The sequence below is a fragment of the Leopardus geoffroyi genome, chromosome A1 (genome assembly GCF_018350155.1).
Source record: "Leopardus geoffroyi isolate Oge1 chromosome A1, O.geoffroyi_Oge1_pat1.0, whole genome shotgun sequence".
Lineage (NCBI taxonomy): Eukaryota > Metazoa > Chordata > Mammalia > Carnivora > Felidae > Leopardus > Leopardus geoffroyi.
This window is the reverse complement of record NC_059326.1, coordinates 115,112,220-115,138,870: the sequence shown is the minus strand read 5'-3', so window position 1 is coordinate 115,138,870 and position 26,651 is coordinate 115,112,220. Positions and strand designations below refer to the sequence as shown.

The 26,651-nt window shown below is 39.3% G+C and overlaps 1 protein-coding gene across 3 annotated transcripts in view; it reads left to right on the top strand.

Annotated features, from left to right (window-relative positions):
* Nucleotides 1-26,651, top strand: part of SIL1 (SIL1 nucleotide exchange factor) — a 217,923-nt gene that overhangs the window by 138,792 nt on the left and 52,480 nt on the right. For all 3 annotated transcript variants that reach the window (XM_045445499.1, XM_045445509.1, XM_045445519.1), the window contains one exon: nucleotides 5,179-5,300. In XM_045445499.1, coding sequence (XP_045301455.1) covers nucleotides 5,179-5,300 — 122 coding nt within the window. The remainder of the gene's footprint in view (nucleotides 1-5,178; nucleotides 5,301-26,651) is intronic.

Below are 26,651 nucleotides of genomic sequence, written 5' to 3'. Positions count from 1 at the left end.
ATGTGCAAAGAGTCTAAGGTAGAGAAGAGAGATCTTGGTGAGACTGAGGACCTGGGAAATACTAGAAAGGATAGCATACCTAAAGTGAAAAAGTTAGAGATTCAGAGAGGTGGAGTTGGGAATAGCAGGCTCTTTATGATTTTATCCTTAATTTTAAGACTCGTTAGAGAGTTTGTAGCAGGGAAAGGACTGATCACACTTGTGCCATAATTATAATAGTTAATATTTATTGAGTATTACCACAGACAAGCCACTTACTCAAGTACTTTGTACACATCATTTCGTTGGCTTCCACAGCTGCCTTTTGAGTGGGTGTTGTTATTAGTTCCATTTTATAACTGAGGCAAGTAAGACACAGGTCACATATGAGATTGCCCACGTTCACCCAGTTAGTGAGTGCTAGAGCTGGGATCTGCAGTAAGGTCTGTCTGACCCAAAACTGTGCTCTTCACCTTTTGATCACTCTGCCTCTTCCAGGATACTGGTATCATTTGAATGAAGCTCAGAAGGGCTTAGGTAGATCTAAGGAGAAGGAGCCAAGAGAACCTGTTTATTATTCAATAAATTAATTTATTGAATGCCAGTTAAGTACCAAGACCTATTACAGGCACTTAAAATACATATAGTGAGCAAAATTGGAGCTTACTGTATAGCAGAGACAGATAGATAATAAATGTAACTCATAAATAAATTATAGATGGTGTGTTTAAATTTGAAAAATGCTATAGGAAAATAAAGGTAGATCTTGGTAAGGACTGGCAGTGTTGGAAAGGAGCATCTCAGGCAGGAGAAACAGCAAGTACCAAACCCTTAAGGTGGGAGCATGTGTAGTGTGTTTATGGAATCAGAGCAAGTCCATGTAGTTGGAGCTGAAAGAAGAGAGGGAAGTAGATGAAGCTTAGATAATGAGGTGCCTTGTAGACCATGGAAAAGAATATGAAACTGAACATTATTAAAGGCTGTTGAGCATAAGAACAACATGCTCTGACTTGGCTTTAAAGGATCCCTCTGCCCATTTTGTTAAGAATTAGACTGGAGGCAGGGGGTGTGGGTAGAAGCACGGAAACCAGACAGGAGGCTATTGCGGTAATTCAGACTAGGGATGATGGTGGCCCAGGAAGACTGTGTAATCATAATCAAAAGCTTGTTTGAGATCCTCATCAAGATACAGATCTTCAGCATCCTCCCACGCATGACTGCGTCCTTGTTCTCTATAAACTAGGCTAAAAGACATTCTTTCTTTCTTTAGTATTTTGCCTGCCTTTGTGATGAGAGAGGATGAGTGTATACTCTATCTGCAGGAATTATGATGTGGCCTCTTCATCTTCTTTCTTTGCTCATAACTCTTTCTCAGGCCTCAAATAGCAGGTCTATGATCCTCTTAGAGAGAAAGTGGGCCTGAGTTCTCTTTCCCTTTTCCTGTCTTTCTCTCCAGGGTGAAAAACAAGAATTCCAACAGCTTTTCCGTTGCAGATATTTAAAGGATTAAGGATCCTAGGGGTTAGTGGCCAACTCAGTCCTGCTCTGATCTTGGCAGCTTTTATTTTTTTCTCACTTAACATACTTGGGTGGATCTTTAGGTATCAGGTTTCTATAGGCCCTGACTTTAGTTGAGCATAAAAGGCCAAAATCACTGGAGAACTTATATCCACAGGGCAGTGAGTACCCAGGAGGCTAGCAGGGCCCAGACAAAAAAAAAACAAAAACTTTTTTTTAAATGTTTTCTTTATTTTTGAGACAGACAGAGAGCGTGAGCAGGGGAGGGGCAGAGAGAGCGCGAGACACAGAATCTGAAACAGGCTCCAGGCTCCGAGCTGTCAGCACAGAACCCGATGCGGGGCTCGAACTCAAAAACCGCTAGATCATGACCTAAGCTGAAGTTGGACACTTGACCGACTGAGCCACCCAGGCGCCCTCCAAAATGTTTTTCTCATGCAAGCCTGCCAGTTATCTGGTGGCGGGTCCTCTCTAGGGTGACGTTCTATTCTGCTTTCATGAGTTACTAGGTGGGGTAAAAAGTTTCTTCAACATCACGTAACTTAGTTTGAGGTCAGCCCTGGAACCATTTTCCTCGTGAGACCAAACTTGGCTCTGTTGGCAGAAGAGTCATAAATGTTCTGAGTCATCGGCCTTTAGATTAGAAATACAAGGTTCTCGCTTTGGGCTGGTATGTCAGGCTATCATACCACAGTGTTGAATTGTGATTTCACAGAGGAATTAAAGAAGACACAGCTTAACCTTTAATTCTAGTTGTGATGGGGAGTTGGGTAATAAAGTGCTAGCTTTGAGGAAGATAGGACTCCCCTTGCCAGAAACTTCACCGGTCCACTCTGGTTCTAGACTCACTGTTTAGAAACTTTGAGGAGCCACAGGCTTCAAGGACCCAAACAGGCTCTGCCCTAGTACTCTTCACAGCTATATTGGAATTATTAAACAAGATTTGTGAAAAGCTAAACTGTGTATTTGGAAAATAGTTATTTATGAGGTACAGCCTCTGTCTGCCCCATGTACCCTAGGGCAGTATGTTTGCCTCCCCTCACATGACTCCTCAGTTATTAACCATCATTTCTCCCTTCCTCTGTTTCCTATCCTCTCATTGCCTATCCAGTGCTCTGTTCTCTCTTTTCTGCCAGAGTGTTGGCACAGTTCCCTTACTCATGCCCGCCCTTCCTCCCTCTGCCTTGAGTTTCTGTCCACCTGTCCCTCCCCAAACTGAAGGCAGCCTGGGGAAAGTTATGGCCCCAGATCTAGATGGGGAGCTGCAGACCTGGGCCCTGATGATGCCTTCTCCTGTGTGATACTGAGCAGGGCCCAGATTTTGAAGCTAGATCTTCTGGGTGTGCAGTGAGCAGAATGATTCTTCCTCATCTTCAGTGAAATAACAAATGAGAAAACATATTGAAGAGATTGAGGTGCTTATCTAAATGTTAGAATTTATAACACCCTGAATTGTCTTTGTAGTAATAAAGATAAACTACATCTGCATCAGAACCTCTAGGACTCCGGGCTGTGTTGCTCTGCGGCTGTTAGACTGGCAGCTGCTCCATTAAGAACTCCTACCAGGTTTGACAAGTGGCCACCCCAGGCATGGAATGACAGGGCTCTGAGCCATGGCTTTGTTATCCAGAAAACTTGGAGGAGGGAGGATCAAAAAGAGGCAGTGCATTCTTAGGTTTTAAAATTAGAGTATGTGAGAAAGGAAGGCTCATGAAGTGTTATTAGTGCTTATGTCAGCAGTCAACTCTCAGTCTCCCTAGTTGGCTGGCCTATGGCCCAGTAATCACTCCCCTTCATAAGGACGGATTGGGACAGAAAAATCCCAGCCCTGGCTTAGGTCCCTTATGGCACAGCAGACTCGATGCTTGTTCAGGACCCTGGATTGGCCATGTCTTTAGGTCTCTGGTACCAGGAATCCATCCATTTTGTTGGCACAGATACCCCAGGTTGCCTTTTTTTTTTATTCACAGTAGACTTTATTGCAGTAACGTTTTTTTTTTTTTTTTTCTGATCAGATTTGTTCGTTGGTTTAACAATTATTTATTGGGGTTCCTGGGTGGCTCAGTCCGTTAAGGGTCAGACTTCGGATCAGGTCATGATCTCACAGTTCACAAGTTGTAGCCCCACGTTAGGCTCCCTGCTATCAGCAGAGAGCCTGTTTTGGATCCCCCCCCCCCTCCCCTGTCCTGCTCCCACACTACCTCTCTTTCTCTCACTCTCAAAAATAAACATTTTTAAAAACCCAATTATTTATTGAGTACCTAATTATATACTCGGCGCTGTTGTATTCACTGGATCTACAAGAGTGGACAGACAGAAAATAAAACTGCTCTTGTGGAGATGATATCAGAATATATAAAAATGATCTTCTAAGTGGTAAAAACAGGCTAGTTTCACTCAGAAACACAGGAAGAATCAAAGTCCTTCAAACTCAGTTTCTCTGTTAGAGCCTTTGTCTAGTTTAGAAGGACAAAGTTAGGAAGTGGCTCTGTGGCATCTGGAGGAAAAAGGTGGGTAGGAAAAAGGAACATTGTTGGGCTCTAGCTTCCTGCCTTGTCCTGATGATTTGTAGAGTGGAATCCACTTGTGGGCAGGAGGCAGCCTTTGTATCAACAAAGGTATTTCCAGTGGAGACCATAGTTACTGCATGAAGGAAACCAGATCCAGTGACCTTTCTGAGCAAGTTGAGTGTTCTTGTTCCAGGATATTAATGAAGCCTGGGGCATGATATTCCCTTTAGAATAAAAGAGAGTCTAGACTTGGGGCTTTGGACCTTAAAGGATAGCCTAGACCAGTGCTGTTTGATAGAATTTTATCACACTATAGCCTTTGAGAGAGACTTCTGTATACATTTTATCATGAGTGCCCTCACAGTGAGTCAGCCTTAGACTGTATGAAGTGAGGAAGAGGGAGGAGAGAGGTATTATTGGTATTCTTCCTCTAGCACTCTGCTAGACACCCCCTCCCTCTGCAATAGGGTTCATGTTACATAGTCCCTTGACTTCTAATTAAAAAACAGCCTTTGGGGCGCCTGGGTGGCACCAGTCAGTTAAGCATCCAACTTGGGCTCAAGTCATGATATCATGGTTTGTGAGTTGGAGCCCTGCATAAGGCTCTCTCCTGTCAGCACAGAGCCCACTTCAGATCTTCTCCCCCCGCTCCCCCCACTCTGCACCTCCCCTGCTCATGCTCTCTCTCTTCCTCTCGAAAATAAACAAACATTTAAACAATAATAATAACAAACTTTGAAAAAGCCTTTTTTTTTTTTTTTTTGTGGGTGTGTGTGTGTCTGCTGCTTCCACTGCCTGCATTAGGACTAGACATCAATAGGAAACATGGCACTATTTACTAGTCCTGACGATGTCAGATCTTTGTGTTAACAGCTTGTACATTTGGAGTAAGCTTTGTGCTTCATTATGGTTTTAGAATTTTCCAGGACATGTTTGGCATAAACAATAACTAGGTGCCATTTCTGCCATTTCCACACAGGTGCTCGAAAATCATGTTAGATGAATTCAGAAATCTCAAATTTATGAATTTAGGTTGTTTTTACATATCTTTTTCCAGTTAGAAAGGTCTCCATTGGTTTGTACTTGATTTTTTAGGCTTTTAGAATAGTCACCAAAAGAAAGGCAGTAATCCTTGATGGCTGGACTGTATTAAGCCATGTCTTTGTTACAGATGGATAATGCACAGGACCTGCTTTCCTTTGGTGGCCTTCAAGTGGTGATCAATGGGCTGAACAGCACAGAGCCCCTGGTGAAGGAGTATGCTGCATTTGTGCTGGGGGCTGCCTTTTCCAGGTGAGCGGCATGACATGAATGGACATCCCATTGGCAGAATTGTCGGGGTCCTTCAGGTGAAGTATAGCTTTATTTTTGGCCTGATTGGCCTGGAAGAAGGTTACACTTTAACTCTTTCTTGCACGTGCCTATCCACATTTTAGTGTAATCCTAATGAAACGAGAGTAAGAATTTGATTCTGCCCTTACTCCGAGTAGATATTTTTACCATGTACAACTTTCTGTTCCGCCTTCTCTTAAGGACATTTAATAATGTACTATAGGTCACATTCTTTTGTATTCAAAGCAATAAAAAGTTAGAGCAACCATAGCTAGTTGGGTGGGAAGGAATGAACTCTAAGAGTTGATCCTTTTGCAGCGAAGCCATGTCTGGTGATGAATAAATGATGAACCTGACCAAGGGGGGCCTCTTGGAGGGGATTATGTCTTCTGATTGTCTGGTACCAGTCAACATGCAATCAGGTTCTTGTACTCTCTGGGTTGGGATTTGTTTTAATTTCACTTATTCTGGCTTATGCTAGAAAAGTGATAAGGCAAGAGGAGTGGGGAGGCAGCATCTCTAAAGGGTGGATGCAAAAAGGTTTTTGGGTACTACATCGCTATACTAAAAAGGTCAAGACGTCTTCAAGCTGCAGTTGGTCCTTGGTAGCTGTAGTTCCTTTCATTTTTGAAAATCTGTTCTATCTGTTCCTGTGCCTCTAAAATAACCAGTATTCTGGATCTTGCTGCACGGGCATAGGTGGTGGCTGTTAGGGGTTGTTCTGCTTGAGTGCTGGGATTAAGATGTTGCAGCAGAAAGGCTATTTTGAACATTTCTACCATTGCTCGCTTTGTTTTGAAAAGATTTCCTTTGCCTTTCATCCATGTTTATTGTTGTTTAATCAGAATCTCTGATGCCTTCTCATTGTGAAAGGCTTCAGCATCTTTTTTTAGTAAATTGAGGGGCAAAGCTGGGAAGGCTAGAAGAATTGTTGCATGAGGGAAGGCTGAGCACCCTGCACGTCTTTGTGTCCCTTATGGCTAACGTGCCTTGATCTTCAAGCCCTGGTTATCCTGTGGCTGTATTGTTGACAGTCAAGGCTGTGGCTTCCAGGGCCCTCCACCTCCCTCAGTCTCGTCTACCAAGCCTAGACAGGCTCTTAGGAAGCCCAAGGAAATGTTTGCATGTGCATGCACTGGAATGGTAGAGAAACCGTGAGTTTGTCATTGGTAACATTGTGATTTCAGCCCTAGAGGGAAGTCCAGGGTCTTACCTTCAGGGCTTTAAAAGCTTGAGAACTTACTGAGGCTCACTTTTTGTTTCTCAAAAGCCATGAAATAACTAAATCAAACATTAGTAAGCTCTCTCCCCAGACTCTTTATGGAATTCTTTACTGTAATCCCAAGTACCTTCTTTCTACTTTCAATATGAGCAAATGTCCCTTGCCATTGCTTCTGGAAACTCATTTCTTGGGGGAAACTGTGTAACATTCTTGATGTCACATCTTATTTAAAAGGAACTAACTAAATGACTTGAGAAGCATGCATTAGGTCTGGTTAGCAGGCCATAACTCACCCTGGGGGTGTGCCAGTACATGGTATTATTAAGACTTCTCTGTGATTGTATTAGCATAAGACCATGTTAACATTTATGCAGCATCACTAAAATTTAAATAGAGATAAATATAAAATATTGCAACTTAGTGTTTTGGTGGCAAGCAAACTGCTGTGTTTAAAATATTCTAGCCAAGCTTTTGATGGCTCACTGGAGGGCAGTTACAGTGACAGCATGGTATGGCGCCAGAGCTTTTGGAAGCCAAAAGCAGGCTACTAAACATCATGAAAATGTCATTGTTTTATGCAGAGGAACTTGATGCAAGGTAACTGTTTCCATGCAGAGAGGCAGGCTTCAGTGCTCTAACCTGATATTCATGACTTACTGTTGATGTCCTAAGTGTTGGTTTTGCAGCTCCCTACCTGCCCCCAGCATACAGGTATGCACACACATACCACGAGTGTATACACATGTGCACACACACACAGTGTGTGATTGGTTGAGCTTGCTCTTTGTCAAGAGGGCATTCAAGGGATAGTGAGCATGTTGAAAACATAGTCTCAGTGTTATTTAGGCATCTTTCCTTCTTGTTTTCTGCTTATGGGCAAGAATGCTGCTCAGTCCAGAAGTTCGAGTATTTGGGACGACCAGTCAGACCACAGCACCGAGAGTCAGAAGATCTAGGTTCAAGTCCAGTGTCTCTTCTTTACTGATTGTTTGCCCACGGTCAAGTGATTTCACCTTTCTAAGCTTCACCTTTTCTTTTTTTCTTTTTTTTAAATTTTTAATATTTTTACTCATTTTTGAGAGAGTGCGAGTGGGGGAGGGGCAGAGAGAGAGGGAGACATGGAATCTGAAGCAGGCTTCAGGCTCTGAGCTGTCAGCACAGAGCCCAACACGGGGCTTGAACCCATGGACCGTGAGATCATGACCCAAGCCAAAGTCAGCCACCCAACCGACCCAGGGACCCCAAAGCCTCACTTTTTCATTTGTTAACTAAAAACAATGATAGCTGTTCTCTGCATCGCAGAAGGTTGAGGGAATATGAAATAACACAATATACAACATGTCCTGTGAAAACGATTATAAAGCTCTTGTCAGTGATAAGGGGTATAACATCATCATGTTCACTATGTGTCCTTTTTACTATTGAGTTTTCACTGTAAGGCAATTTTTATTTCTTTTGTTTTCACAGTATAAACCTTTATCTTCCTAATTTTCTTCTCTGCTTATGTCCTACCACATATATATCTTGGTGCTAATCTTGATCTTTCATGAGGGTGTTCATTTGCCTACTTGGGTTAATTGCTTAATAAAGCCTCCAAACACATTTCTGTGGATAAAGAGATATCTTGGCTTGTGTTAAACATGAGGCAATTATTACAAGATCAAGAAGAGTTGACGTAAATGTAATTGACATGGCCAGTGAATGTTACATGGCCCCTGTTCCCTTACTTAAATATTATTCACACTTACGTATGGGTCACAGACACTCATTTTTTGCTGTTTGTTGCCTTTGTATAAGACTGGTCACTCTCTTGCATAAGAAGATAGGCAGAGATAGGGAGATTGGGGTCTGATGCCTTTGGCAGCTTCACTTTTTCATGGTTTCTTTCTTCCTTCCCTATCTCACTGCCCCTTCCCCCCGCCTCCCCCCATCTCCCTCTCTTTCCTTCTCTCTCTGTTCTGCCTCCTTTTTTATTCTTCAAGTCAGTTATTTTCACTGGCCTTTCTCTGACCTGATATCATCTCATAAGGGCACTTGAGTCTGTTTGTGTACAGTCTGACTTACCAGGAATCTCTGGCATTCTGGACAAGTAATTTTTGCTTCTGTGTGTGAGAAGTCTCTGAAAGGCCTAGTGAATTTGAGAGGCCATGCAGCCTCCTGTAATCTGGTTTCAGTTTTATTTCTCAAAGTAAGAAATACTTTCGCTTCTCTGCCAAAGTGTGGGCTACCTTCTTTTGTTTCCTCTTACCTCTCTATGTGTAGCTTTTACCTTTTATCTGTCAGGAGTTAAATTATCAAGAAATTGGTGTGCTTGCCCCAGGGAACGCTGGCTTTTGCTGTTCTCGTGCCCCTTTTTCCATCGTTTTCATGTTCTGTATCCATCTTTAGTAATTCACATTCTCATCTGCATATGTATGCGTTATTATGCAATTATATGGGGTTGTAGGTTTTCACTGAAGGCAGTACTTCTGTTTGAACTCTCCACAGTTCATAGGGGTCATGGACCAGTGCCTGGTACAAAAAGGGATGTACATGTGCCCTCAGTCATACTGCAATTAAATTCTGTTATGATGGATCCCTGGAATAGGATTCTGTTCTATCCTGTCTCTTCTGGTCATCTGCCTAGGAACCTCCTTAGCAGATTTTATGTTAGTTACATCTCCTTATAAAATGAATGTCTCCCCCGCTCCTGACCCTGTACTCCTTACACCATGCTTTCTTGTCTTTCTGGTTTCCTCAGTTATACTCTTCCCACTAAAGTTTCACCAATTCATTTTTTTGCCATTTGGCCAGTGTCTTATCACCGAGTCCCATCTCTTCCTGTTGGCCTCCAGCTCCCAGATGTTTATCCTGCCATCCTTAGTGAATTTCAGTGCCCATCTGCCTCTTCTCTTCTCTTTCTTGATGGGTTTTATGAGTTTGCTGGGGATTAACATTCTCCCCTCTCTTGACCTTTATCCTTCTGTTATTCACTGCATACCTTGAAATTCATTTCTCATTTTTTTCAACATCTTATGTTCTCTGACTGCTTCCATTATTCATATTCTCATCTCTACTGCTGAACCTGGGTTTTAGCCTTAACGTGGGCTCCAGCCTCTGTACATCTATTTTCCCCTTCCATCAGTGTTCCTCACCCTCTCCCCTCTCTCCAGGCTCCTTCCTCTTAGCTCACAATGTTCTCAATTACTTATCCAGTGGCTCCTTACCACTACCACTTGACTGTCGCTTCCAGCATTACAACCTATATGTTCCTTCCCTTCCAAACTCATTAAAAGAATAGACAAAAAGGGATCCAATTAAGTGCACATGAGCATTATGTTCCTACCATTCCTGAAAATTTTCAAGAGTATTTTGGAATCATTAACATCTCTGTAGCAGTCAACAATGTCAATCACTCTTTTCCTTTGGAAACTACTTCTTGGGGCACTTGGCTGGCTCAGTCAGTGGAGCATGCAACTCTTGATCTTGGGGGTGTGGGTTCGAGCCCTATGTTGGGTAGACGTTATTTAAAGATGAAATCTTTTTTTTTAACGTTTATTTATTTTTGAGACAGAGAGAGACAGACCATGAATGGGGGAGGGTCAGAGAGAGGGAGACACAGAATCCGAAGCAGGCTGCAGGCTCCGAGCTGTCAGCACAGAGCCTGATGCGGGGCTTAAACTCACAGACTATGAGATCATAAATTGAGCCGAAGTTGGACGCTCAACTGACTGAGCCACCCAGGCGCTCCTAAAGATAAAATTTTGAAAAAAAAAAAAAGAAACTTCTTGGCTGCCATGTGATTGTGGTCCTTTGATTCTTGTATTTCTGAAATTAATTATTCCCTCTCTTTTTCCTTTTATGGCAACATCATCATGTTACTATTTCCTAATTATAGCTATTCACCAAGATTTTTTTCTGACATTTTCCCTTTGCTCTCTCCCTTTTCTGTACCAATGGTTCTGTCTATCCCCATGGTTTCAAATCCTGCCTCATTGTGGATGATTCCAGTATGAATGTTGAAGTCTAGCTCTTCCCTCAAGTCTCATCCTCCATTTCTACCAGTCTAATTGCACCTCAAACTCAAGGAGAAAAAAGTGGAATTACTTTCTGTCTCTCTCACAAACTAAGTTTTTCCTCCCACATTCTCTTTTTATCTATTCTTGGCAGTGTGATTGTCGTAGTTACCCAAGCTTGAAACTTTTGAGGGATGTTTGAGTCGTCTTTGTCTCTATTTAGTTACTTACTTGGTGAATGAATCTTTTGGATTTTTATTTTCACTATTGTGTCTACTAAAAAATGATTTCCCTTTTTTTAAGATCTATTTTAAGGAACTTGGATAATTGTGAGGACAGCAACATGTTCAGAGAGGGAGGGTTCACTCTCCTGCTAGGAAGTGAATAATCTAAGCCAAGCACACTAATCCCAATCTCTGTGGATGTAGATTGATTTAGAGATGTGCATGTGACCCAGCTCTGACCAAAGAGACATAAAGAGATGTTTGCTTATAAAGCTTCTCAGAAGAATTTTGCTCTCTTATAAAAAGTCCAGGGGCACCTGGCTGGCTCAGTCAGTAGAGCATGTGACTCTTGCTCTTGGGGTCTTGAGTTCGAGCCCCATGGTGGGTGTAGAGATTAGTTAAAAAGAAAGTAAGGAGACTCTGGCCACCTCTTTATTCCTTGATTGCAGGTGTCTTAGAAGTATAGCAGTTTAGATTAGTGAGGTGAGAAGCCCAAGGACAAAAAGTCAACATGCTAAGGCACAGAAATAAAAGAGGGGAAAAGATAGAAGGAGACTGAGTCCTTTATGATAGAGTGTAGCCACTATACTGATTTAGGAACCGTCTACTTCCATACTTCTTTCGGGAGAGATAAATGTCTTTGTTTTTAAAGAATCAGTGGTAGTATTTATTATGTTACTTGCAACTGAACATATTCGTATTAATAAAATCTCCAGGCTTTCTCTGTCGTATCTTAAATTTCTCTTAAATTCCTTTTGCTTCTTCACAGCATTCATCTCAATTTGCGGTTATATCTTTGTTTGATTACCTGTTTATTGTTGATAACCTTAGACTGTATGAGAAGGATAGGATTTGCTTTCTATCCCAATCTGGTTGTCTCCCTAGTATATAGCACAGAACCTCGTACTGAGAGCTAGGAAATAATTACCGAAAGAATAAATGAAGAAACAAAAGAAAAAGCTTGTACCCAGGAAATGAAATGTTTTTCCACATGGGGGTGGTGTGGTGAGTGCTGTTGTTACTATTAATGGTGTAACAGTGGATGATTCAGATACCATTCTTTGACCCTTTAAAATCTAAAGTTGAGTTGTGGAAATAAGTATGTGTCACCCCCCCAACTCTCAGTCCCAGCTGATGGCCCAGAAAATAGAAGATTAGAGATTGGGATGAGGTCAGACGTTGGAGATGTCAGCGTTTGATAAAAGTCCAAATGTGACTCCAAGGAGTAGTTCTGATCTCTTGACTCCAAGAACTAATTTTTCACACTCCTCTAGTGACAGGGGAGGTGCCCAAACAATTTTATATCTGATAAATTGATTAGCATATTAGCCAAGATTGGCCCTAGGCAGTTGGATAGCTGTAGCTTTTAAGGCTGCATTCAAAGTCTGATATATTTTTTCAAATGGCAATTAATGACAAATGGAGAATGAGCTCTAAGCCTGACTAGCCATCCTGACTACTGCAGAAACCAAGACTTCATTCTGGTAGGGAGGTACCACTTGGCTTAATTAACTTGTCCCTTGAGCATTTCTTTTGAATCTATCTCTGTGATGTGCCCCTGCCTCCTCCATATCCTCTAGGTGCCTTCAATTTTTTTCATTATTGACTACCTCCTTCTTAATTTCTTCCTTGCCTAACTCCAATCCACAAAGTTTTTTCCTTTCAACTTTATTAGCATTTGTCTGGACTCCTAAACCAACTCTTAAATACATGTAATTCTCCGTGTATGCCAGTTCTTTCCTGTTTCCCTAATAGAATTGAAAGCTTCTTGAGAGTGGAAACTGGTTCCCAATTCTGTGGTACCCACAGAACTTTAGAGAGAGTGTTTTAGAGCGTTTCATGGTACAAACTAAATGGTCTAACTTAAAAGCTGAAATCACCAAAAATTTGTAGGAGGAATGAAGCCACTAACAGCAGGGAAGCTTTTTATTTTCTGTTTTGTGTGATTTTTCTTCCAATGAATCTATATTATATTTGTAATTAAGATGTAAACAATAATGTAAGATGTAAACAAAATGAAATGGGGAACCTGGAGACTTCTTTATCTAGCAAGTGGTAGTTCACATTTCCCGAGAAGCGTTCATGGTTCAGAATACCTGAAGTTGCTGGATTAATAAGCATATAAACATTTCCTTAAATGCTCAAATCACCCAACAAACTGTAGGGCCACTGCTTTGTATAACGGAAGGGGAAATTAATAACATCATATTCTTTATGTGGTAGCCTTGCAGGGAAGTGAGAGAAGTCCTAAAGACAAATATAATGGAAAACACAAATCCTAAGTGAATAAGGAAAACTGAAACTTAGAACAGTCCTTGGGACATTGCCATTCTGTAGTGGCCAAGAGCTTTTGGTTTCATGGCTTTGTAAACTGGGGGACAGGAGACAAAGCCTACAGCCCATGAAAAGAAGAATTAGAAAAATGAAAATCTACTCAAAAGGAGATATTAAGACAATTTGGTTTTGAATAGAAGGGAGAAAAATTCCCCAGAAAATTCCTCACCCAAGCCAGCCCTAGAGTGCATTTGGGGTGGAAATCGTATTCCTTTTGTGGCCTGAAAATTGTCAAGCTGTGAATTTATGCTAAAATGGTCTCAATAAATAACTGGAAAAAATGTTTGCAAGTTATATTACAGATATAGCATTAATACTCCTAATATTTATAAAGAACACCTAAAAATAGAGAATAAACACAACTAATAATAACCCTACCGAAAAATGGGCTAGACACACACAGTTCGCAGAATTAAAAAAAAATGTAAATGGCTTAACCATGTGAAAAAATGCTCACTCATAAGAAGAGAAAAACCAATTAAAACTATACCAAGATACTGTTTCTCACCTACAGATTGGCAGAAATCCAAACGTTGATAGCATACTTGTTTTGTGAAGTTGTCATGAAATAGGTTCTCATATGTTGTTGGTGGAACTATAAAATGGTACAGTCCTTATTGAAAGAAATTTGGCAGTACCTAGCAAAATTGCTTATTATTTTCTCCCCTTGAAATAATGATAGTTCTACTCCCATAATTCTATCCCTAAAGTACATTGGTAAAAATATGAAATGATATGTGTGTTCACCATTATTCATGGTAGCACTCATTATAACATTATGCATTTGCTTTTTGTAATAGCAGAATGCAGGAATGTCCATCATTAGGAAACTGACCAAATAAATTATATAACGTACTGCATGGAGTACTACATGGTCATAGAAAAGCTCAAAGAATATTTTTATATAATATAGAGTATTTCTATTGTGACACATTTTAGGATACATTGTTAAATGAGAAAAAGCAGGTAAAGTATGAATAACTGCTATTAATCGTGTGCATATGCTTCTATTTTTAAAAATGAAGGATAGATGGTTATGTTATAGGGAGTGGGACTTTCCAGTTATGCAGATATTTTATATAGTTAAAAAACTCAAAGCATAAAAATTAAGAGCTAAATGAAACAGTTGAATCTATCTATAGAATTGGTGGCATAATCACACAGGGAGAACTATTTTGTATGATTTTGAAACCCAATAATTTGTACATCTCTATTTGGATATATCCTAAAGGCAAAAAAAGCCTGCAAAACTTCAGATATCTTAGTGTTGATGGAAGTGTTGGTGTTGTTATTCTGAGACTGAATTGTGGGATGAAACAGATGAATAATTATGCTGGTTTCTCTGAGAACCAGGATTTTCAGCATGACAGAAGGGAAATACTAATGTAAAATTGGAGATTGTGTAAAATCCCCCTTAGTCCTGACTTTGAGTTGGAAGTACTAGTATGAACTCATGATGAATTTTTTTCCTTAAAAAGTGTTGGTTTTTTTTTTTTTCTCTTTCCATTAGGTAAAAAGTTAAACCCAATAACAATGATCAATTCTCACTCTAGATTGTCTTTTCTAAATACCATTTCTGTCTAAAATTAGATTTTCTACTAAAAGGAACTGTGATTTCTTGGAGAAATTGCAGATGTCAAGTCTGGACTAAGACACGTACAAAATGATGGTGAATATCTTGTCATAATAGAAAATAAGGAACCTCTGAAACACTTAGTAGGGTCTTGTGTCAAGGACTCATTAGTCAACATGAAATAGTTTCCATTGGCTATCATAACTGCAATGAATTAAAGCAAATCAAATCTATATATATATAAATCAAATATATGTATCAAATCAAATATCTATATATCTATATCTATATCTATATATATCCCCAAGTTCATCATCATGTTTAAAAAAATTAGCCTATTTCATTAATCATCTTTGGAGGCTACTGGGTGGGAAACCAATTTCTAATGAAAAGTACCAAATAAATAGAAATAATAAAGCATTTATCCTACCTTTCCATATGATGAGAAACTTCAGTGTACTCAAATAGTTGATGAAAGGAAGTTCATCTTGACAGAGAAATTCTAGCTAAAAAAGGAAGACTGGAGTTAGAATATCACCATTTTATAATGTTTAATGAATCATTGGATCTTGGCAATGATCATCAGTGGCTGCTAACATCCCACAAAGAAATGGAATCGAACATTATATGCCTTGAAGTGGACGGTGTGATGTACATCCAGATATCCCTTCAAGACCAACCAAGGCATTTATTTCCACAAGTCTGGGAGTATTAGCTACTCAAGGCTCATGATTCTGTTCCTCCAAGAATGAACCCAGAATGAACCTGCTTTACCCAAGGTTATGGCCTCTTTCTGGGGCTGCCCACTTGCTGCCAGAGGCTTAAAGGACTTCTACCCTTGCCTCAAAGGGGACAACTCTGAAAAACTATTCTATCTCTAGAGCTCCCTGTGGGATCAAGTGAGACCTCTTTTGGAACTGCATCACAGTCCACCTTCTCTCACTGCCTAATCTTGATTCCCTCATCGCTCAAAGATAATGTTCCCAAGGGCACTTGGTAGTAAACCACTTGCCTACAAGTCCTAGAATCTATTTTCTAGGGAACTTGACTTGGACATGCCTTCTTATAGAAGTACACACCACCACCCATGAAGTCATCTGGATAGAAAATCAAATCTGAATCTGATCAAGATCCAACTTCTAATTTAAAGGAAATACTGGGGACAGGGGCTATATTAAGTGATGTAATGGACACATAATCAGAGAAACCTAGACTGTTTGAAACTGTAGAATACTGAATTTTTCAACAAACAAATTATAAGAAAAAATGGAATGAAGCCTGTAAATTAAAAGATAATTAAGATAAATATCAAACAATTATACTGTATTTAGATCCTGACCAAATCAGCAATCTCTTAAAAAATTGAGATAATTGGAGTCATTCAAATAATTCCTTAGTATTTAATAATCCTGAGGAATTATTGTTAAAAGTTTTTAATGTGAAATGATATTGTGTGTTTTTTGAAGTCATTTTAGAGAAACATACCAAAAAATTTATGAGTAGAATGATAGGATGTGTGAGTTTTGCTTTATGCTTGTATGGAGGAAATGTGTAAGTGCATGGGTGGGGGTATAGATGAAACAGGACTGTCCATGACTTCATAATTTTAAAAGCTGAGTTATGGGTCTGGGCAAGATTATCATACCATTCTCTGTCTACTTCAGTCTATATGAAAGTTTACATAAGAATGAGTTAAAAAAAAATGTTCCCAATAGGCAAAATTTGCAGGTTACTAATAGAAACATGTATATAAATCCTCTTTGGAGGAACACATCTTTTTTTTTTTTTTTAACTATTTAAAATGTTTTAAAATTTATTTTTGAGTGTGAGAGTGCCAGCAGGGGAGGGACAGAGAGAGAGGGGAATAGAAGATCTGAAGTGGTCTCTGTGCTGTTAGCAGCAAGCCTGACGCAGGGTTCAAACTCAAAAACTGTGAGATCGTGACCTGAGCCAATGTTGGACACTGAACCAACTGAGCCAACCAGGCACCCCTGGAGGAATATGTCTTTTTTTTTCTAATTTAAAAAAAATCTTTATTTATTTTTGCAGGCGGGAGGGAGGGAGAGAGGGGGAGAGAGAGAGAGAGAGAGAGAGAGAGAGAGAGAGAGAAAGAGAGAGAGCAAGCAAGCAGGGGAGGAACAGAGAGAAGAGGGAGACACAGAATCCGAAGCAGGCTCCAGGCTCTGAGCTGTCAGCACAAAGCCCGATGCAGGGCTCAGACTCACGAACTGTGAGATCATGACCTGAGCGGAAGTTAGATGCTAACCGACTGAGCCCCAGGTGCCCCTGGAAGAATACATCTTAAATGTAGGCCTGAAAGCATCTCCACAAAGAAAAAATTCCAATGATTAGGAGCTTACAATAAAAATATCACAAAACAGTCCAAAAAATAAGGCATTATCTGTAAAAGACAACAGAAGCAACATAATCAGACCTGTGAAACTATAGGTAGTAAAATTCTGAGGGTACAAAGTATAAAATAATTCTCTTACTATATTCAAAGAAATAAAAGATTTTATCAAAAGTATGAGTAAAGAATAATGTACTATCAAAAATGACAATGTCCAGCAAAATTTGGAAGAGATCCAAATAGGCCTTCTAGAATTGGAACATATAATAATTGCAGTTAAAAATTAAGTATTGATAAGGCAAATAACTGGATAGACACAGCTGAGGAATAATTAAGTGAACTGGAATACAGAATTGACAATTACCCAAAGTACAGCATGGAGAGACAGAAATGGAAAAATGAAAAGGGAAAAAAGAGGTTAAGAGATAAAGAGAATAGAACGAAAAGTATAACATGAGTTCTAGAAGGATAAAGAGAATGGGAGAGAGGCTTTATTTAAAGAGGTTTGGTTGATACTTTTCCAAAATTGATGAAAGACATGAATTGTAATTCAAAAAGCCCACTGAATCTCAAGCAGGATGATTAAGAAAAAAATGTTCTAGGGGCACCTGGATGGCTCAGTTGGTTAAGCATCTGACTCTTGGTTTTCAGTTCAGGTCATGATCTCAGATTTTGAGTTTGGGCCCCACACTGGGCTCTTTGCTGACCGCGCAGAGCCTGCTTGAGGTTCTCTCTTTCCCCCTCTCTGCTCCTCCCCTGCTCTCTCTGTCTCTCTCTTTCTCAAAATAAACAAATAAACTTAAAAAAATTAAAAAAGAAATGAAAGAATGTTTTCTAGCGATGTCATGAAACTATGCAAAGATGGGGCTATGAAAGCAGATTTTTGACAGATTTGCTATCAAGTACCAGGAGTAGCTCTTGGCAAAAAGGAGGGGACGTGGATTTGACTATAGGATTCTTAGCCTACTTGCTTGGCCTGAAAACTAGGCTCTAATGTCATTTTCATCAGCTCTACACAGTAGTTGCCACCATGATTTCATTGCCTATGACATTTCTTCCTTGGTTCCATGTGCATTTTATTAACATCTGGATTTAAGGAAGATTATACCATGCTTACCAAAGTTGAGGGTACTTCAGGTTTGCCAGGTTTCTCATTAAGTAAGTGACTGTTCTTAGAAAGAGGTTCCTAGAGGATAATTCAAATCTTTGTGTAAAGAGAAGAGTGGAACTACAGAGTCAGAGAGGTAGCCAGAATGGGATTTAAAAACCATTTCATTCCTACCTCCTACAGGCTTCAGTTTCTCTCTCCTCCTCTGTTTTTGTTTTTGTTTTGAGTGTTACTGGTTTTGTAGAGAATATACTTATTTAAAACATAGAAATTATATAGGAGAGATTGATTTCTACCATGAAAGTATCAGGAGGTTTGCTGACCCACTGCCCAGTGTAACTGATGAAAATTATTAAAAAAAAATTTTTTTTAAGTCTCTGCAAATGGTCCTAAGGGAAGACAGCAAAAAAGAAAATATCTATTCAAGCATATGTATGTAAATTCAGTAAGAAAGACGAGAGTTTTTGTTACTTGAACCAAGACAGCGCTCTTCCTCCCCACTTGTCTACTTCACACTGCTGCAGTTTAGAACACAGGCTTCCCTCTACCCCTAGTTCCCAGTTGGCCTTTCTTCTTGGAAGGAGTAGAAGTTGAGCATTTCACATCCTGTCCTGAGCTTCCTATTGCTGAGGCTGTTGTGAAAGAGTACATTTTCCTGCCCATCTCCTGCTTGTGGAATGGAAGCTCTAACCTGGTTGTGGAGCACTGAGAACACGAAGACCCTAGTCACCCTCACCCTGGCTCAGGAGGTGGTAGTACCATGCTGGGAGAAGCAAGCTGAGACAACCTCAGGCTGCTGTCCCCCAACCCACTAAGCAATCAACTCCTAGAGTGAGGGTGTCATTCAGAAGCTTGTCATTGTCACCACTCCCAGCTCCGGAGCCCTGGCTCAGAGATTTTGCCTGGAGAAAAACAAGGGCATAAAAACAGATAGGTACTGATCTGTTCCCAGTGGCTATGACTTCATTTGCAAGAGTGTATAGAAGTTCAAACCCAAGGACACGCTCATGAACATTGGAGGTAGTGGTGGAAAGCAACTCAGAGGAGGTTGATGGAATTAACAAATCTATATCCCAGACTATAGTCTGGCTAGTTTTCAAGAGGGAATGAAACAGTTGGGATTAGTCTTCCTGGGGTCAGAGCTAAATCCTGCAGGGACCTCAGAAACTATTTCTTCAAAGGAGCTATAAATTAATTGAATTAATTTGTAGAACAATTAATGTGGCACCTCATTGTTGAAACAATAGAGGTCTTTACATTTTAGATGCTAACCTTTTGTGTTAAAAATATTTTTTCCAAGTTTGTCATTTCTCTTTCAGCCTTATTTATGGTATTTTCTTAAAAAAATTTTTTTTAATGTTTTATCTATTTTTGAGACAGAGAGAGGCAGAGCACGAGAGAGGGAGGAGCAGAGGGAGAGGGAGACACAGAATCCCTTTCAGGCTCCAGGCTCTGAGCTGTCAGTACAGAGCCCCACATGGGGCTCGAACCCACAAAATGTGAGATCATGACCTGAGCCGAAGTTGGACACTTAACCAGCTGAGCCACCCAGGTGCGCCTATGGTATTTTCTATATTGAACTTAAAAATGTCTACTTAGACAAAATTGTTAATCTCTTATTTCATGGTTTCTGTTTTTTATGACATACTAAAGCCTTTTCTAGCCAGGGATACATAAATGTTTTTCTCTTGATGTTATTTTAAAAATATGAAATATTTCGAGGGCACCTTGGTGGCTCAGTAGGTTGAGCGTCTGACTTGATTTCGGCTCAAGTCATGATCCCAGTGTTGTGGAATTGGGCTCCACACTGAGGGTAGAATGTGCTTCAGATTCTCTATCTCTCTGCCTCTCCCTCTGCTCCTCTTCCCCACTTCCCCACTTTTGCATGCACTCTCTCGCCCTCTCTCTCAAATTAAAAAAATATATATTTCAGACATAAAGAGGAGTTTAGGAAATCTTAGACTCACTATTTAGATTTAATAAACTTAAGGTTACTTTCTTAGCCTCAGATTTAAAAAAAATTTTTTTTTTTTAACGTTTATTTACTTTTGAGACAGAGAGAGACAGAACATGAACAGGGGAGGGTCAGAGAGAGAGGGAGACACAGAATCTGAAACAGGCTTCAGGCTCTGAGCTGTCAGCACAGAGCCCGATGCGGGGCTCGAACTCACAGACCGCGAGATCATGGCCTGAGCCGAAGTCGGACGCTTAACCGACTGAGCCACCCAGGAGCCCCAGCCTCAGATTTTTTTAAAGAATGAAATATTGGGAACAGTAGAAAACGTTTCATAATTTTTTTTGCTTTATTTATTTTTATTTTTTAAGTTTATTATTTTTAATTTATGTCCTAGTTAGCATATAGTGCAATAATGATTTCAGGTGTAGATCCAGTGATTCATCCCCTATGTATAACAGCCAATGCTCATCCCAACAAGTGTCTTCCTTAATGTCCCTTACCCATTTAGCCCTTCCCTCCACCTGTAGCCCCTCCAACGACCTTCAGTTTGTTCTCTGTATTTGTCTCTTATGTTTTGTCCCCCTCTCTGTTTTTATATTATTTTTGCTTCCCTTCCCTTATGTTCATCTGTTTTGTATCTTAAATTCCACTTATGAGTGAAGTCATAATGATACTTGTCTTTGTGTGACTTACTTCGCTTAGTATAATACTGTCTAGTTTCATCCATGTTGTTGTAAATGGCAAGATTTCATTCTTTGTCATTTATTTTGATTTGCCGACTAATACTCCATTGTATATATATACCACATCTTCTTTATCCATTCATCCGTCAATGGACATTTGGGCTCTTTCTATACTTTGGCTATTGTTGACAGTGCTGCTATAAACATTGGGGTGCATGTGTCCCTTCGAAACAGCATCCCTGTTAACCCTTGGATAATACCCAGTAGTGCAATTGCTGGGTCATAGAGTAGTTCTATTTTTAATTTTTTGAGGAACCTCCATACTGTTTTCCAGAGTGGCTGCACCAGTTTGCATTCTCACTAGCAGTGCAAAAGAGATCCTCTTTCTCCGTATCCTCACCAACATCTGTTGTTGCTTGAGTTATTAATTGTAGTCATTCTGACTGGTGTGAGGTAGTATCTCATTGTGGTTTTAATTTATATTTCCCTGATGATGAGTGATGTTGAGCATCTTTTTCAAGTGTCTGTTAGCCATCTGGATGTCTTTTCTGAAAAAGTGTCTATTCATGGCTTCTGCCATTTCTTCACTGGATTGTTTTTTTGGGTATTGAGTTTGATAAGTTCTTTATATAGATTTTGGATACTAGTCCCTTATCTGATACGTCTTTTGCAGATATCTTCTCCCATTCTGTCAGTTGCCTTTTAGTTTTGCTGATTGTTTCCTTTGCTGCGCAGAAACTTTTTATTTTGATGAGGTCCCAATAGTTCATTTTTGTTTTTGTTTCCCTTGCCTTTGGAGATGTGTTGAGTAAGAAGTTGCTTCAACTGAGGTCAAAGAGGTTTTTGCCTGCTTTCTCGTCTAGGATTTTGATGGCTTCTTGTCTTACATTTAGGTCTTTCATCCATTTTGAGTTTATTTTTGTGTATGGTGTAAGGTTCATTTTTCTGTATGTCGCTGTCCAATTTTCCCAGCACCCTTTTCTGAAGAGACTGTCTTTATTCCACTGAATATTCTTTCCTGTTTTGTCAAATATTAGTTGGCCATATGTTTGTGGGTCCATTTCTGGGTTCTCTATTCTGTTCCATTGATCTGAGTGTCTGTTTTTGTGCCAATTCATAACCCTTTTTAATAGTATTTCCCTTTTTTCCCCAGAGCTAACTAGTGTTCTAAATTTTATATATGTCATATCTATTTTTCATGCTTTATTATATACCTGTCTTCACTTTGGGGCAATCTAGTGGGTGTGAAATGCTATTTTGTTCCTCTTTTTTTTTTAATGTTTATTTATTTATTTTGAGAGAGCACTCAGGTGCACGTAGGCATGAGTGGGGAAAGGGCAGAGAGTGGGAGAGAGAATCCCAAGCAGGCTCCACGCTGCCAGCATGAGCCCAATACAGGGCTTGATCTCACAACCCTGGGATCAAGACCCTAGCTGATATCAAGAATCAGATGCTTAACCGACTGTGCCACCCAGGCATCCCATGTGTTTTGTTTGTCTTAATTCACTTTTCCCTGACTACTATAGAGGTTGAATACTTTTTCATCCCATAATTGGAATCATACTGTATATATTGCTCAGAAATGTCCTTCTTCCTTCCTTCTCCCTTCCTTTCTTTTGGTTGAACACATTGTTTTTGTATGCTTTTGTCTTCTCAGGACTGCCACATTTATTTTTTATTTTTATTTTTTTTTTATTAAAAAATTTTTTTTTTCAACGTTTATTTATTTTTGGGACAGAGAGAGACAGAGCATGAACGGGGGAGGGGCAGAGAGAGAGGGAGACACAGAATCGGAAACAGGCTCCAGGCTCTGAGCCATCAGCCCAGAGCCTGTCGCGGGGCTCAAACTCATGGACCGCGAGATAGTGACCTGGCTGAAGTCGGACGCTTAACCGACTGCGCCACCCAGGCGTCCCAGGACTGCCACATTTAAAAAAATTCTTCTGTTCCCCATTTTTCCATTGAGTCTTTTGTTTATTGCTTAGTGGGTATTGAAAAACGTTTTTATATAATCCTGATACCTAAATAAAAATATTTTCATTATATTTAAGATTAGTCTGGATACAAATCTTTTGTTATATGCGTAGCAAATATTTTCTAGTATGTGGCTTGTCATTTAACATTGCTTATGTTGCTTTTTGGTATAGATGTCTTAAAGTATTTTTGTAAAGTCAAAATTAGCACTTTTTGTTTACATTTGGTTCTGTTGATGTTTTAAGAAACTCTTCCTTACTTTGAGGCTGTAAAGATAATCCTCTTATATTAGAATCTCCGGAGTATAAAGTTGTGACACTTAGTTTTGTTTGTTTGTTTGTTTTAATGTTTCTCAAAATAAATAAATAAATAAATAAATAAATAAATAAATAAATAAAGAGAGAGAGAGAGAGAGAGAGAGAGAAAGAGAGAGAGGGGTGGGGGGAGAGAGAGAGAGAGAGAGAGAGAGAATATCCCAAGCAGGCTCTGTGCTGCCAGTGCAGAGCCCGTTGCAGGGCTTGATCCCACGAATCTTGAGATCATGACCTGAGCCAAAATCAAGAGTTGGGCGCTCAACCGACTGAGCCACCCAGGTGCCCCTGTGATACTTAGTTTTTATTCTAAAATTTATATTTTCCATTCTGTGATACATAGATTTAATTTTAGTTTTTATCTTCTGGTCATTTAGTTCTGGCACCATGTAATGAGTAGTCTATCATCTCCCCAGTGGATTATTGAGTTCCCTTATTTGTCTGAGTCTGTATTCTTTTCCATTGGTCTCTTTTTTTAATCCTTGAACCAATCTCATGTTATTTCAATTACAATAGCTTTATATGCCTCTGTTTAAGGTAAAACAAATCCTTTTTTGTTATTGTTTTTTTTAAAATTTTTATAAAGTTTTATTTATTTGTACATAGCGTGAGTGAGGGAGGGGCAGAGAGCAAGAATCCCAAGGAGGCTGTGCACTGTCAGTGCCCCTGTTTGGTTTTAGATTTAATTTATTCCTGTCATTAACTATTATTTATATGTTCTCTTTGAGTTCATTCTTTTGTTATTTTTCTAAGTTTTCAAGTTATTTTTGTATTTGAAAATAGATGTAAGGGTTCAGTTTTTTGGATAACAATGTAGCTAAATATTCTATAGTTTATTTCATAATTGGTTTTTTATTGGATTCGTGATTTATTTAGTAATGTGGTTTGAGTTTGCCAAATACAGCATCTCTTTTCCTTTATGTATGTATAGATGTATGCATTTTGGGGCATCTGAGTGGCTCAGTCAGTTGAGTGTCTGACTTCGGTTCAGGTCATGATCTCATGGTTCGTGAGTTTGAGCCCCACATCAGGCTGTGTGCTGACAGCTCAGAGCCTGGAGCCTGTTTCCGATTCTGTGCCTCCCCCACCCCTCTGCCCCTCCCTGGTTCTCACTCTCTCTCTCTCTCAAAAAAAAAAAAAACATTAAAAGAAAAAATATATGTGTGCATTTTGCATTGTAGGCAAAGAGTACGTATGATAAAGATTCTTTAGTATTTGTTGAGAATCCCTTTTTTGCTTGTCAGGTGGTTAGTTTTTGTAAATGCCCTGAAGAAGGAGTGTTATTTATTTGCTGGATACATGGATGGAGATGTGTGTGTGTGTGTGTGTGTGTATACACACACACACACACACACACATACATATATATATAAATTTGTATATACGTTTGTATATATATTTGCATATATATTTGTATGTATATACATGTATTATTTTATATATTTGTGTATATATGTCAATTCACTTTTTACAAGGTGTTTATAAGGCCAGGTTGTAAGGCCAACTTTACTTTCTTTCTTGAGAAATTTGTAATAAAAAATGCTTTGTATGATTATGTATTTCTGTTTGTTCATGTAATTGCTCAATTTTTGCTTTATTTTGCGTTAACATTGTTAAATTTATATAGATTGAGGATTCTTATAACCTCCTGGTTAATTGTACCTTTATATCATCAAGTTATGATCATCTTTACCCCTAAGAAGTCATTTTTACCTTTAAAGTGTAATTTGTCTGATATTAATAGATTTATCAGCTTTCTTTCTGATAGTGTTTTTTTGTTATATTTTTCTATTCCTTTTGATTATTCTCTCATTCTGTTTTGAATATTTCTTTACACAGCATCTAGCTAGATTTTGTTTTATTAATCCAGTTAAATATCTTTGTTTTTTATCGGGTGCATTTAACCCACTCCCTTTTAGTGTGATTTCTTAACACATTTGGATTAATTTCTGCCATCTATTTCAGTAATTACCTTGATGTGTTTTAACATGCTTGATTGGGCTGCTAAAGTGGAAAGTTTTCCACCACCTCTCAGATAATATGAGAGCTCTAAGAATGCAGTTTTTTCAGTCTTCATTCTCTATGATATTGTTGTCTAATTTGTGTTCCCAGCTTTTTTTTTTTAATGGTTATTTATTTATTTTGACAGAGAGAGTGAGCAAGCAGGGGCGGGGAAAAGAGAGAGGGAGACAGAATCCCAAGCAGGCTCCGTGCTGCCAGCGCAGAGCCCAACGTGGGGCTCAAACCCATAAACCGTGAGATCATGACCTGTGCCAAAATGAAGAGTTGGATGCTTAACTGACTGAGCCACCCAGGCACCCTTCCAGCTTGTTTTTAACCAGCTTTGTAAATTAGTCATTATTATCATAATCAGTGCTAATGTTTTACAGTTCATGCTTGTTCTTATGTACCTGTAGGTTTACTGTGTTTTTTTGTTTTGTTTTGGGTTTTTTTTTGCCTAATTTTTCCTCCTGGAGTTTAACTCTTTCATCAGTTGTATGTGGGTGGTAAACTTTTTTTTTCTGATTTTTTTTTTTTTTACATTTATTTATTTTTGAGAGACAGAGACAGCACAAGTCAGGGATGGGCAGAGAGAATGAATGAGACACAGAATCTGAAACAGGCTCCAGGCTCTGAGCTGTCAGCACAGAGGCCGACCCAGGGCTCGAACTCACAAACCATAAGATCAAGACCTGAGCTGAAGTCGGATGGTTAACTGACTGAGCCACCCAGGTGCCCCTGTGGGTGGTAACCTTTCTTAGTTTTTCCTGGTACTGTCATCATTGTGCCTTTGCTGTGGAATGATAGTATATCTAGTTATACTTCTGGTATCTGTTATTACTTATGAAAATATCTGTTATGAGACTAATAGTATTTTCTTCTGTAGGCAGTTTTCCCCAGATTGTTTTAATGTTTTTCAGTTGTATTTAATTATCAGCAATTGTCCCAGGAAATGTCCCGCACTTCATTTCCAGATTAACAGATTTTTTTTCCTCAGTAGTGTTTAATGCATTTATTACATCCATAAAGTTGGAATTTAAGGGCTATACACTTGACCCTTGAACAATACAGGGTTTCAGGGTTCTGACCCCCCACACACTCAAAAATTTACGTTTAAATATGGTGTCTCCAAAAACAACTACTAATAGCCTACTGTTGACTGCGAGCCTTACTGATAAACAGTTGACTAACATACATATTTTGTATGTAACACACTGTATTCTTACAATAAGCTAAAGAAAAAGTATTATTAAAAAATCATAAGGAAAGGAAAATACATTTACAGAACTGTACCATAAAAAAATCCATTGATTCCATGAAAAAAACGTTAGAACTCATAAATGAATTCAGTAAAGTCACAGGATGCAAAATCAATGCACAGAAATCTGTTGCATTTCTATACACCAAAAATGAAGCAGCAGAAAAAGAAATTAAGAAAATGATCTCATTGAAGTGGTGCCTGGACAGTTCAGTCAGTAGAGCATGCAACTCTTGGTCTCATGGTTCTAAGTTTGAGCCACATGTTGGGTGGAGAGACCCCTTAAAAAAAAAATCTGGAAAGAAAGAAAGAGAAGAAAGAA